Source organism: Oncorhynchus masou, chromosome 28 (genome assembly GCF_036934945.1).
Source record: "Oncorhynchus masou masou isolate Uvic2021 chromosome 28, UVic_Omas_1.1, whole genome shotgun sequence".
Classification (NCBI taxonomy): domain Eukaryota; kingdom Metazoa; phylum Chordata; class Actinopteri; order Salmoniformes; family Salmonidae; genus Oncorhynchus; species Oncorhynchus masou.
Window position 1 is genome coordinate 51944004 of NC_088239.1, and position 14984 is coordinate 51958987.

At 43.7% G+C, this 14984-nt stretch overlaps 1 protein-coding gene across 2 annotated transcripts in view; it reads left to right on the plus strand.

Moving 5' to 3' along the window:
• Positions 1–1325: 1325 nt before the first annotated feature.
• Positions 1326–14984, plus strand: part of LOC135517854 (calcium-binding protein 1-like) — a 22992-nt gene continuing 9333 nt past the window's right edge. The window contains exons 1-2 of one of the 2 annotated variants that reach the window (XM_064942513.1): positions 1326–2258; positions 14264–14428. In XM_064942513.1, the coding sequence (XP_064798585.1) occupies positions 1587–2258; positions 14264–14428 (837 nt within the window). In that variant the 5' untranslated portion in view covers positions 1326–1586. The remainder of the gene's footprint in view (positions 2259–14263; positions 14429–14984) is intronic. The other variant, XM_064942512.1, reaches the window with a different exon arrangement.

Consider the following 14984-nt stretch of genomic DNA (forward strand, 5'->3'; position numbering starts at 1 on the left):
GGAGATCTGCATGGAGGAATGGGCCAAAATACCAGCAACAGTGTGTGAAAACCTTGTGAAGACGTACAGAAAACGTTTGACCTCTGTCATTGCCAACAAAGGGTATATAACAAAGTATTGAGATAAACTTTTGTTATTGACCAAATACTTATTTTCCACCATAATTTGCAAATAAATTCATTAAAAATCCTACGATGTGATTTAAAAAAAAAAAAATCTAATTTTGTCTGTCATAGTTGAAGTGTACCTATGATGATAATTACAGGCCTCTCTCATCTTTTTAAGTGGGAGAACTTGCACAATTGGTGGCTGACTAAATACTTTTTTGCCCCACTGTATTTGAGGTTAAATTGATTTTATTTATGTATTATATTAAGTTAAAATAAGTGTTAATTCAATATTGTTGTAATTGTCATTATTACAAATAAATAAATAAATAAAATCGGATGATTAATCGGTATCCACTTTTTTTGGGGTCCTCCAATAATCAGTATCGGCATTGAAAAATAATAATCGGTCGACCTCAAGTTGTTACCTACCCTTACCACCTGTCTTTAAAATTAGAATCGTGCAATAGCATAGCATAATAGAGTTTCCACATCAATGTTACACAGAGTAAATTAGTTATTGTAATTAAATGTTATATTCCAGCGTTATTATTTTCATTCCATTCCAATATTATATATTTTATATGAATTAAAAACAACTATTCAAAACCTTTTGCTCCTGGATGTAATTTTAAAGACTGCTGGAATATAAAATCTTGCATTATTCAAATAATATTTAGTGCAATTGGACATAATGGATTGTATGGAAAAGGAACAACAAAGAAAGAACAAAGAAAATGAATGTGCAGGTGAGTTAAAAAGAGGGACTTTACATCAAATATCCTCACAGTGAGGATATTAATGGTGACGTGCAACACCATTAACCCCCTCCCCATATTTTATGGAAATCATTCAAATAAGACAACGAGACAGCTTTTCAGTATTACTTACCAAACCATTTCTAGATAAAACTGTTCAAAAGGATTTTAAACACACTTGTGTGAAACTCTATGTCATATTCTTCTACCAGGGTAACGCTCCTTTTCTTAAAAACAACATTTCATGAAATAACAAAAAAAGTGTAAACACCGGCCATTTAGTTCCCATTATATTGTATTCGCCTAAGCATGATCTTCATCCACCTACCAATTTTTTTCAAAACGTGCTTTTTTTTGTGTCAGCAATTAGACATTGTTCTTAGGAGGGAGGGGGGGGGGGGCTAGTTATCCCCTAGTACCCTACTATAGAAGCGACTGTTTCCTCACTTCGCCTGACACGTAAGGACATCTTTACAATTGCGCGAGCAGGTAGCATTCAGAACTTTATCATTTCCCAAGTGAAAGTGTAGGTGTGTGTTCCTAGTTTGCATTGTAGCCTAGGCTAGAGACGCGCGAATAGGCTACTCAGAGGTGATCCAACAGGCTGCCCTGACTACACATTGGCTAAATGCTCAGCAAGACCACACAGGTGCATCTGTCTTAACGACCTCCTGTCCTGGTATGTGCACACAGTAATACATTAAGGAAACGGCATAGGACAATGAGTTCCTCTCTTCCCAAAAGCGAATCTACCACCTCTCTGCTGAGAGCTCCGGCCGTGCCGGTGAGTCGGAGGTCCGAATATTCTGAGCATCATGGGTCTCGCAGCCACTGTAGTCACATACATCAAGCCGACGGAGGTAAAGATGTACCTGACGAGCCGAGTTGGACCGATGAGCGCGAGGCAAGCGCGCGCAGACCCCTTTGTCAACCGAGGCATGCTGGTGGCAGGACAGACAGGAATGGATGTGATAAACGGGGACATTCACACCAACAAAGCAGCCACTACAATGACGGCTACAGCCAGGAAGAAGTTAGAGAGCGGGTGGATCGGAGCGGGAAAGACCGCAGTAAGTCGTCTAGACACCCACACCACCACCACCACACCTCAAGAGGTGACCTGCCGCCAGCTCATCACCACGGCAACGCACGTCCGGGGCGGAGGTCCTCGCCAACTCCATCCTATACTAAACAATCCGACGATACTGCGTACTTTTTTGAATCGAAGGACAGAATAAATACTGGGTCGTCCACGAGTTTAAACTCGGTCCCACCCGCAACGTCCACGCAGGTTACCGGCCCCACTACCAGCCGCACCTCCAAAAGACTCAGCACAGCTCCATCTGAACATGACTCCAATCTGCACCCGATAGTGAAATCAGTCTTCGGACAGGTACGTAGTAGTCCCGTGTTTAGACAGAACTACAACACATGATTACTATCGAACAAACATTCAAAGTCAGCACAAGGATTCAACAAGTAAATTAGACTGGGGATTAATAGTCATTATCGATACATACACCCATTGTCAAAAAACGGCGCGTGACAGAAGTTAACTTTTTATTCAATAGGAATTTATGTATTGTTTTAATTCAAGGGTAATTTATAATTGTCATTTTAGACAACCCTCATAGGCTACACCATCACTATACTGTAAAACTGATTGTCTCTAACAAAATGCAAAAAGATACAACTTAACTTACACCGTTGTCCCGTTAATGCATTGGTTTAAACCGCACTCTTACGAATAAACGCGTAGGTGTTTGTTGTGTAACAAAGAGATGGAGGGAAAAAACACGTTTAAAGGTCCAATGCAGCTGTTGTTGTTTTTTTATCTCAATATCAAATCATTTATGGGTAACAAATACGCACCTTACTGTGATTGTTTTCAATTAAAATGGTCAAATAAACAAAATAGCTTCTGAGCAAAGAGCAATTTTCAAGCAATAATTTTGCTTGGACTGTCTGGGAGTGTTCTGAGTTGGGAGGGGAAAACGGAAAACTAGCTGTTATTGGCAGAGAGGTTTGGAACTATCTTTCTTATTGGTCTATTGACACATTTACCGTGATGTCACTAGGCAAGCCAAAACTGCATCCCACCAAAACAGGATGAAATTTCACGTGGTATTTTCTCTTACACCTAAAATGATTTATCATAATGTTCACAATTTCACAGTATTGTTTCAACCTCATAGGGTGTAAATATATATATAATCACAGGAAATCATGTTTTTGAACGATTTTTTAACAGTAATTCATGATACAGAAATGTATAACGCATGACAACAAAGAAGGTATTATGGATTTTTCCAACTGCACAGTGCACTACACAATGTCTCGAACTTGCCCCCAAGATTCCAATGCCTTACTATATTTGAAACAAGACAGTTTGGGACATGAATAGTAGCCTATAAGTTAGATGATATTATGGCTCAGACAGCTCAGACATGCGTGATATACACACCTAGAGAAAAATGTAATGCTTCACAGTGTCAGGTTGGTCTGGTAGGGTCAAAGGTGAGGGACAGGTAGAGCAGCAACCCAAGCCAAAATGTGACCGGACACCCATTCACCCCTGCTGACCATATTAAAAATGTATGCACATTTTGAGTCCAAATTGAACTTCTGTGTATCTGATAATTAGTTTGATGGAGGGGTTGGCAGACCACCATGCGTAGAGGTATGAATACGGATACTCTCATCATGTCTGTCAGGTGGATAAACTTTCCAATCCTGTGGAAATTGTAGCTGTGCTGAACACCCGACTGCACACACGCACGCACGCACGCACACACACACACACACACACACACACACACACACACACACACACACACACACACACACACACACACACACACACACACACACACACACACACACACACACACACACACACACACACACACACACACACACACACACACACACACACACACACACACACACACACACACACACACACAGCTATTTGTGGTAAGTCACACTCACATCAAGTGTTTAAAAAAGAAAGTGACATTGAACAGTGATAACACTGTGAGAAATTGGGGAAGGTAAAGGTATAATCTACGCTATACTTTGGGGATGTACACCTGCAGATGGAGAGGTGAGGGTGGATGGTAAAAGGAGGGTGCTTCTCCATCTCTTTATTCCTGCATCCCATCTCCTCTACCATCTACAAATACGAGAGCACTCCTCAAAGTCCTCATACAATAGTCTCATTCCTACTGTGCCTCTGTTGCTCTTCATATAGGATATCCAGTTTTCCTTTCTGTGCTTTGAAATATTTGTCTCAGTGCTGAAGAAGATATAAAGCTCAGGAGGCAATACTTTCCCCATGTGTTAATTTGTGCCAGAAATAACCACTCAATCTAGGCCAGAGCTCTAATCAGTCACAGGGGTTCCAGGCAGCAAACCCCAATCTATGTAGCACCGCTGTGCTCTATACTGCCTATCTCAATCTGCTCCGTAGTGAGACAGTAGCCCTCTATCACTCTATCCAATTATTATGCCTTGAAATGGGAATACAGAAGGACCTCTAATGACAATATCTGTTAACACTCGCATGTCTGTGAAGTTGCTCAGCTGGAGGAGTTTTCAAGTAGAAAAAGTGTGCAAGGTGACTGTGTCACTTGATGCTAGTGACTGAAAGTCAGAGACTTGTCACAATGCGCTCAGACTCTTTCAGTGGTATCACATCTATAACTGGATATGCAGAATGGTTGAGTCCAATTAAGTCGTTGCAAGGTTTCAATGCACCTGAGAGTTGGGGGCCTAGATATTGCAAGATGTTCTGTTTGTCTGATACAAAGGTCGTCTGTGTGCGTGCGTGTGTGTGTGTGTGCGTGCGTGTGTTTGTACTTCTCTGTGTGTGTTTGCACAAATGTGCATGTTTGGGTCTTTGGTTGTGATACTCTTAGAGGACACTGCCTTCCACATTTATGTGTCACATCTGATGGTGTTTTTTTTAAATTTGCACTGGTACAAGTAGACTTTGAATACATGTTTTGATACGGAGTGAGAATTATACCCACTGAGATTCTACATTTCACATTTCCATCAAGGTCTGCATACAATCCCTACATAACTTATTTTCTGCCAGTGGAAGCTAAATATAGCATTCCCAAGACCTGATTATAAGAGAGTAGAGGAGAGCAGCCGTTTATGGTGGTAGTAAAAATATTCAAATCCTTTGGCTAATGCGCTACCTGACAAAGCCCGTTTGCAAGTTGGCGACTTAAGCAGGGATTCCTGCATAAGCAAAGACATTATCTCAAGCATCTGTATAAATAGCAGGTTTTCGTTTTCATCAGAAGGAATGACTGAAATAGAGGGGCGATGAGGTCATGAGACTAACGAGTGTTTAATGAGGAATGATTCCAATCAGTAGAGGAACATCTTGATCTAAGAACAACATCGCGGTCTAGACGCATGAATAAATAAAACAGCACACATTTTGGTCAGTCATGATAACGTCATCCTCACACTCTCAGTTCATGGGGAACATAATTATCGCACAACGTAACTGCTTTCATACTTTCAATCCATCTGTGTTGTACCTAGCAAGACTGTATGTCGATGTCGTCACACATTAATTACAGTATATAGGCTACATTTTCCGTCGCTATTCATTTATAGACCAATCCAGGTAGCAGCAGCACCTTGGACATGGACAGAACAGCAGTGGGTCTGTGTCCCACCTGTATTAACACCAGTGACCTTCGGCCTCGCTTCTTAGCCACGATTGGGCCAAACTCTTCTTTCAGTCTATTCGCAGCTTTCACTGCTGTATTGAGTACTTTATTTGACTTAAAGAGACCTGTTCTGAGGAAAGGAAAATATTCATTGGAAGTCTTCGAAAATAAGTAAATAGACGATAGTTTCTCAACAATGAGAAAACACCTCTGAGATGACACCACCAGATGGAGGTGACTGCTTACAATTAGTCAAACAGAGAGTGTGCGTTTGTTTGTAAGATATGTGTCAAGGATATGTATTACTATAAACCGTGGATACAAACACAAAGCATTTTCAATGTATTCAAAGTGGTGTATTTGTGTGTATATCCGTGTTTGATATCAGGCTGTGTGTTGGTTCTGCAGTTTATCCAGCTTGAGCTGGAAAGTTACTCATTATTAAACTGTGTTGTGTGTTAACGATTTTGACAATCACACATGAGCAAATCCACAGTTGTCAAACCAAGTCATATAAGCAGGCATTTAAGGAATTGGATAAATAGGAGGAGGGATCCGAGCTGGGTGGACGAGCATGCTAATAGACCTGGGTTATGTAAGGAAAACACAGGACTCTATTTTTCCTCTTCAGCTCCCTGTTGTCACAGCATCTGACAGCTCTCTGGTAAAATCACAGCTGAGGCTTCTGTTTCCCTTGCTCCCTTTTCCTGCTGTTGCTCTCTCTCCCTCCTCCCTACCTTCCCTTGTCACACTTCCACTGAATCAACATCTTTCTCTCTCTCTCTCTCTCTCTCTCTCTCGCTCTCTCGCTCTCTCTCGCTCTCTCTCTCTCTCTCTCTCTCTCTCTCTCGCTCTCTCTCTCTCTCTCTCACTCTCTCTCTCTCTCTCTCACTCTCTCTCTCTCTCTCTCTCTCGCTCTCTCTCGCTCTCTCTCTCTCTCTCTCTCGCTCGCTCTCTCTCGCTCTCTCTCTCTCTCTCTCTCTCTCTCTCTCTCTCTCTCTCTCTCTCTCTCTCTCTCTCTCTCTCTCTCTCTCTCTCTCTCTCTCTCTCTCTCTCTCTCTCTCTCTCTCTCTCTCTCTCTCTCTCTCTCTCGCTCTCTCTCGCTCTCTCTCTCTCTCCCTCCTTTGTCAGTTTCCTTCCTTTCCCTTTTTTATTGGCTCTCTGACCATCGTTCCATCCCCCCCTTTTTACCTCCCTCCCCCCTTCCCTCTCTCCCGCCAGGGTCATACTGACCTTGATGAGGTCTGAAAGGGAAAGAGAATAGAGGGGGGCAGAGAAAAAGGAGAGAGATCATGGATGACATAAAATAGAGTGAAAAGGGGGAAGGGAAAGGAGGTGTGGATAAGCTGCTATGATGTAGGTATTGTCGTATGAACCATGTCATTTCGGTTTTCAATATGTTTATAGCCCAAGGACTATTTATAGCCACGGATGCGTATTTATACAGTCCATTAACGGATGGTTGTGAAGGAGCTAGATGTTTTCACTATTCAGTTAATTCCTCATTGAAATGGGAAGGATTAGACCGTGAAATTCAAGAGACTGTGTAATGACGTCTGTGTCCGTGCGCATGTGCGTGCACGCGTGTGTTTGTGTGTGAATATTAATTATTAATATTCAACGTAACCTGATGCTGTCTGTAGCCAGTGAAAGAGGAAATCAGAGAGAGAGAGAGAGAGAGAGAGAGAGAGAGAAAAGGGACACAGAGGTTAAAGCAGATGAGATGCAGAAGAAAAAGAGAAGTGTAATATTGGCTGGGGTTGTATAAAATACTATGTGCTTTGCTATTTGAAACGTTGACAGCAAACTACTCCCCCTCCATTCTCCTTTTTTCACGAGCTTCTCTCTTCACTATCCCTAGCACGGAATGAATTAGTCTCAAATGAAAGATGCTAGTTTCCTTGCCATAAAATAACAACCAATTCAACCTAATCAATTATTCACACTTGAATTAAAATGACTGTTATATTTTACCTCAGGAGATGACCTGTCACCATGAAGGTCACCATAGCTTCTCTCTGCCTGGGGAGCTTTTATAGGTCACTGAATGAATGCTCCTCTGGTGATCTTCACATATAGAGCTGTGAGGCTGCGAACATGCTACAAGGTCATCGTCCCAATTCAACTGTTTTTTTTCAGGCTCAGCTCTCCTCCATAAAGAGACAGAGATTAGAGTTATCCATTCTTCAGTATTTACCCCCCATATTAAACAAAAATACAAAGAATAAAGCGCATTATGAATCTATTTTCTCAGAAGAACATTTGTATGTGAATAGTTATGTGAGGCAAAGTAGCGTTATAATGTACAGTAATTATTATAGGTCATTGGAGGAGCTACAACCTTTTTACTGTGAGACTAATATGTTCATTGTTGTATAGGGGTTACAGAATGAGCCCACACTCACAAACAGTACCATAGTATAGTACATGGGGTATAGTACAAACATGGAATGAGAAAAGGCATACCATGACGGCATCATGAGAGATGACGTTATCAGCCCTCCCAGTCCCAGACCCCTCTCCCTTCTCTCCCAGCTCAAATCTTCCTCAAACTGCGAATGCAATTATTAACATGACATTTCCTATTGGAATTAGCTGCCTGTCTCTCCCGTGACAAACTGTATGCGTGTGTGCAAGTGTGTCTGCATGTGTGCAGCTTCTTGAAATACTAATGCATGTTTTCCTTTGTGTGATGACTGTGGGTGTTCATGTGACTTGTTATTAGCACACATTAGAGAGGGATTTTGTATGGATGAGTCTATATCAGGAGGTGTGTGAATGCAGTGAGCATTAGTGTTTATGTGAATTGTCACCATTATGTGGGTTTAATAAGCTGTGTGTGTGTGTGTGTGTGTGTGTGTGTGTGTGTGTGTGTGTGTGTGTGTGTGTGTGTGTGTGTGTGTGTGTGTGTGTGTGTGTGTGTGTGTGTGTGTGTGTGTGTGTGCTGTGTCTTTGCACTGACATTATGAGAGCTGACGGCTCCTGAGTCTGATTTCTAATGTGTTCTGATGTTCACAATGAGCCTCCGTGGGGGCTCATTGTGAGAGGAGAGGCAGAGTGAGAATAAATGAATGGAAGAGAGAGGATACACGAGAGATAGGACCTTGGTGTGTGTAACTATGGGAAACAATTGACAAAGTCAAACAGGAAATGATGTCGTTGATTATGTGACCAGTGGCAGCCACTGCAGGGCATTGCAGGGATTGCTATCAGCATCAGCATCCCTGTGGTGCTTGCTGTCTAAAAGCTGAGACCCCTGTAGCTGTCTAGCAAGCATATGCAGTGATTTGTGGTGTGTGTTTGCGCGTGTGTGTAGTATATGTACGTGTGTGTGTGTGTGTGTGTGTGTGTGTGTGTGTGTGTGTGTGTGTGTGTGTGTGTGTGTGTGTGTGGGTGTCTGTGTGTGTGTGTGTGTGTGTGTGTGTGTGTGTGTGTGTGTGTGTGTGTGTGTGTGTGTGTGTGTGTGTGTGTGTGTGTGTGTGTGTGTGTGTGTGGTCGGTCCATCATTCACATGCCTTTTATGTTCATTTCGTGCATATTTTGTAGAGCTTTGACTTTGATCTCAATACTGTCCCTTCTAGTTTAGCATGCCTTTGTGATGAGCGCACTCTTCTGTGTGTGTACATGTGTGTGTACGAGAGAGGGGGAGGTAGCCTATTGGTTCAGAACGTTGGGCCAGTAACCGAAAGGTCGCTGGTTAGAATCCCCAAGCGAACTAGGTGTTAAATCAGTCAATGTGCCCTTGAGCAAGGCACTTAACCTTATTGCTCCTGTAAATTGCACTGGAAAAGAGCATCTGACAAATGACTAAAATGTACATGAAGAGAGAAAGGGGAGCGAGAGAGCGAGGAGAGAGGGGGAGGAGAAAAAGAGAGGGGGAAGAGAGCGTGTGTTGTATTTTTAGCTCCATAGCCCCACATCTGTGTGGGTTTAATCCAGTGTATGCATGTGTGGGTTTAATCCAGTGTATGCATGTGTGGGTTTAATCCAGTGTATGCATGTGTGGGTTTAATCCAGTGTATGCATGTGTGGGTTTAATCCAGTGTATGTATGTGTGGGTTTAATCCAGTGTATGCATGTGTGGGTTTAATCCAGTGTATGCATGTGTGGGTTTATTAAAGTATATGCATGTGTGGGTTTAATCCAGTGTATGCATGTGTGGGTTTAATAAAGTATATGCATGTGTGGGTTTAATCCAGTGTATGTATGTGTGGGTTTAATCCAGTGTATGCATGTGTGGGTTTAATCCAGTGTATGCATGTGTGGGTTTAATAAAGTATATGCATGTGTGGGTTTAATCCAGTGTATGCATGTGTGGGTTTAATAAAGTGTATGCATGTGTGGGTTTAATCCAGTGTATGCATGTGTGGGTTTAATAAAGTATATGCATGTGTGGGTTTAATCCAGTGTATGTATGTGTGGGTTTAATCCAGTGTATGCATGTGTGGGTTTAATCCAGTGTATGCATGTGTGGGTTTAATCCAGTATATGCATGTGTGGGTTTAATCCAGTGTATGCACGTGTGGGTTTAATCCAGTGTATGCATGTGTGGGTTTAATAAAGTATATGCATGTGTGGGTTTAATCCAGTGTATGCATGTGTGGGTTTAATCCAGTGTATGCATGTGTGGGTTTAATAAAGTATATGCATGTGTGGGTTTAATCCAGTGTATGCATGTGTGGGTTTAATAAAGTATATGCATGTGTGGGTTTAATCCAGTATATGCATGTGTGGGTTTAATCCAGTGTATGCATGTGTGGGTTTAATAAAGTATATGCATGTGTGGGTTTAATCCAGTGTATGCATGTGTGGGTTTAATCCAGTGTATGCATATGTGGGTTTAATAAAGTATATGCATGTGTGGGTTTAATCCAGTGTATGCATGTGTGGGTTTAATCCAGTGTATGCATGTGTGGGTTTAATAAAGTAGATGCATGTGTGGGTTTAATCCAGTGTATGCATGTGTGGGTTTAATCCAGTGTATGCATGTGTGGGTTTAATCCAGTGTATGCATGTGTGGGTTTAATAAAGTATATGCATGTGTGTGTATTTGGATTAGTGTCTCCAGTGTGTTGTTCTGGGGAAGGTAATATGTTAATGAGCTTTTTCACCACTTTCTCTTTGCAGAGATGGTTTGAAACAGTGCAACAGAGTGAGGGAGAGAGAGACGGGAGAGGGAGGGGGAAAAGAAGAAGAGACTGAGGGAGAGAGAGAGACGGGAGAGGGAGGGGAAAAGAGGGAGAGACTGAGGGAGAGAGAGAGACGGGAGAGGGAGGGGGAAAAGAGGGAGAGACTGAGGGAGAGAGAGAGACGGGAGAGGGAGGGGGAAAAGAGGGAGAGAGAGAGACGGGAGAGGGAGGGGGAAAAGAGGGAGAGACTGAGGGAAAGAGAGAGAGAGGACGGTCAGCCAATGAATAAAGCAATCTTGCATTTTCTGCTTTGAGCGCATGCATCTCGCTAAGACATGCCTGCCTCCTCTCCCTCTCATGTCTTTGTCACTTTGATCTTTCATTCTTTGTAGTATTTCTTTGCTTTCCTCCATTTAGGTTTACCTCCCCTTTTCCCTCTCTTCCTGTGACTCCCAGTGTCCTTCCCTCTAGGTCCTATGTTGATCCTGTGCAACCTCACTCTCCCACTCTTTCTCTGTGCGTCTCTCTCTCCCCCTAAATTCCCTCGTCTTGGTTTCTGACCCACTGGATCCCCTTTCTCTTTATCCCATGCATAGGAACACATGCACATGCAAACGCACACGCAAACACATGCACATACACCACACAGGCATACTGACACAGACACGTTTAGAGACACATGACACACTGAGAGGGACTTCACCATGGGGAACTCTGTCAAATCTCACTTCTCCAAGAAGGTAAGGTTTTGTGTACTGTGTTCTGGCTGTGGTCCACCTGAAACCCTGACTGTCTGTGGTGCATGTCTCACTATGTGTCCTTAACTTGACTGGAGGTTATTGGACCACACTGGACCTTTTTGACCCTGGGATTGTGTCACGGGAGGTTGGTGGCACCTTCAATGTGGAGAACGGGCTCGTGGTAATGACTGGAGCGGAATCGGTGGAATGGTATCAAATACAATGGCTTCTAGGTGTTTGATGCCATTCCATTAGCTTCGTTCCAGCCATTATTATGAGCCTTCTCCCCTCAGCAGACTCTACTGGAATGTTTACAGTAGTGTTGGACTGTGTGAGACTCGGTTTTAGAGCACACTGCTGTGTTGGACTGTGTGAGACTCGGTTTTAGAGCACACTGCTGTGTTGACTGTGAGAGACTCGGTTTTAGAGCACACTGCTGTGTTGACTGTGAGAGACTCGGTTTTAGAGCACACTGCTGTAATGACTGTGGGACATCTCAGTCAGACTTCTGGTCTGAGGAGCAGTGTTCCCGCTCTTATAGGCTAGTTGTGAATATTAGAGGAGACAGGACAACCTAGTGTGTCATGCTGTTGTCTCATCCACCCCACTGAACCACTGTAACTAAAATAGTCCGCTGACCAGAATAGAATACCGACTGTGATGCTTGAAATCATTTGTGGACTGGATGACGACAGTACCACTCTACCACACATTAGGACTGTATTGTGTCTGTTTTCCCATATTTCTTTGTCATAGATATATACCAGATGGACATAGAACTGTTTTTCCCTACTGAATGTCAGTTGAGCTGGAGTGACTGTGTTGGAGTCCTCAGTGTAGCCAATGATGCTTAACCGTCACTCAACTGTAGTCGATAGTGTCCAGTGGCGTCCTGGAACCCGCTCGCTGGGATGAGTGGTGTCAATGAGCAGGTTCATGTCAAGGTCAACCACATGAGTCATAGGACTTAGCCCCAAACCAGCGTCACCACCTCACCCCTTCAGAGGGGATACAGTGTCGCGGACAAACCAACAGGTGGCGCTATCCTGTTTAACCCTGCCTGCAGGAGCGCCACGAACCATAACCTGATCTTAGCAGAAACCTTGTTGACGCAGGTTGTTTTTGCAACCGGCTGATGTTCATTGTTCCATACGTGGACGACAAACTGGATTTGACTGAGCGGCATGTATCTATAGAATGGATACATTTGACTTAGTTTTACAGTATCTGCCAGCGCGACATGCTTAGTCTGTGTACAACAATGACAGCCACAGTTCTTTAGCTATCTAGTACAATGATAACTGCACAATAAAGACAGGATTCCATGTTCAGTGGGAGCGCTGGGACACCATGCATCAGGGATTTAAATCCCCTTCAGCAGCTGTACATCCTTGAGTGTGTACAGTACAATATGACAAGCAACAGTTGAAGCCATCTGGTAAATAGGAAGTTACTTCTCGACTGCTTCTCACATTCCAATATTGTTCTCGCTGCCATTTCAACGTCATCATTTTTAACATACGTCTCCGCGTTAGTAGTGGTTTTGGTGACACACTGGACCTTCAGAAAATCTGCACTGCTTCATGCATCACTTGCTCAGATTACCCAGTGGACAGTGCGATGGGGTGCACTGTAGCAGGGCAGGAGCTGGCACTAGAAATTCCACAGCAACAGATGGAGAATGAAGGTCACCCAAAATATCCCACCAAGCTAATTAAAATCCCACCAAGGGAGGGAAGGAAGGATAGTGAGAGATAGGGATAGAGAGAGAGCTGTCTCGCTGCTGAGAAAGGCTATTTTGGGGGGAAACAAACAATGGAGGGAAATAGAAGCATGTCCTTCTTAAGTTGCCAGCTCAGTGTTCCTTGTATAGTGACACTTTTGTCATAAGCCTGTCAGCGTTCCGGTCTCTAAACACAGCTCAGCTCTGTCCACTGAAGCCACTTTTCTGTTGGTCTGTCATTCGACTGCAGAAAGGTTGGCCCTTATTTGCCTTGGTGCAGATTCATATTTGTAAAGGTTTCAATGGTGGCTGATGTTCCCCTCTTTAATTAACCTGAGGCTCTGTCTGTAATTGGGGCTGGGCATTGTGTGGCCTGCCACTGCCCCGTGGTCCACAGACTAATTGGTCATTATAATGTAATGGCTGGATGGATTTGATTCCTTCTATTGGGGCAATGGCTAATTGGAATGAGCACAAATAAGCCATCCATCGCTTTCATATGCAAGTGGCTTTCCTATCATGAACTAAACCCTGTATTTAAAGGTTAAATGCAGATTAGACGAAATGATGTATTGACAACCCTACATCTTTAACCAGTAATGAGTGTTGACCATTTTTGGGGTCGCTGTCACACGGAACACTAAACTGTGTCTATCAAAAGCAGAATGGCTTGCAGATATTTGTTTGCGTCTTCCTGCGTGTCCTCTCGTGTATTGGTCTGATTGTCTTCGTTAGCTGTTGTGTCTATTTGATTGTATGTGCTGAGTGCTGAGTCAAATAAGTGTCTCCAGCTGCACAGAGAGCATCTTTGGGATGGATGGATGGGTGGCATTCAGTGCCCCGTTCACTGAACCCAGCCCCTGACTGTGTTCTTTTCACATGACTGACACCCCGACCAGCCCCATTACCATCCTGACCCTTGACCTCACAGGGACTAGCAGACCTCAGCCTGTCTACCTCCACCCCCATCCACCCACCCTCATTCCAGCTAGCCTCTTGTTGTAGTCTGACTCCATGTTGTCCATCCACAAGCTGAGTCACAGTCTGTGTCCCTGTCTCTGCCCCTGCGCCTCTATGTCCTGGCCCCACAACCTGGATGTCTGTGGCCCCAGGACCAGAAGAAGAACTACAGAGCAGTGCAGTCCTGTGAGGAGGGGACTGGGGGGGCCTATCTTGAGCCACTAGTTGCTATGGCTCAGAATGGAGGCAACATGCACAACGTACTGGGGCCTGCCTGCATCTTTCTACGCAAGGGCTTCGCTGAGAGCCGGCAGGCTGTACGTAAGTCCAGACACAAACAGACACATGCCCATAATGCATGCAGAGACACATTTACAGTATGTAGTTGCACCTGACAAAACAGTGTTCACAAAAGCTTACATACAATCATACAGACATTCTGTCTTTGTCTGCTTCTTTTTCACCCACGTTGACTCCTTATGGACTCAAAGAAGAAGGTAATGGACTCAAAATATTTGCAGTAACTACATATAGAATGCCTGCCAGTTGGTGTGAAGATAAGTGTATGCGTATGCGACTGTGTGTGGGTGAGTGTGTGATGGCACTCATTTCCATTTGTGTCACGCTGATTGTAAGTCCTTGTGGTACACCTAGTATTAACCTGACAGACTGCTATCCCGGGTACTAAAGTCTTCATCTGTCTTCATCTGTCTCACTCTAACTGTGATCAGTGGCAAGGCCTTGTCGTTAAGGGAAGATGTGCACTGACCTCTCCTTGGTAGACTGGCACCGTCCATATAAGCTAGCCGTTTCACATCCGTTACACATAGCCTGTCCAGACGATGTACTCTGTTCTGGGGATGCAGGGATGGA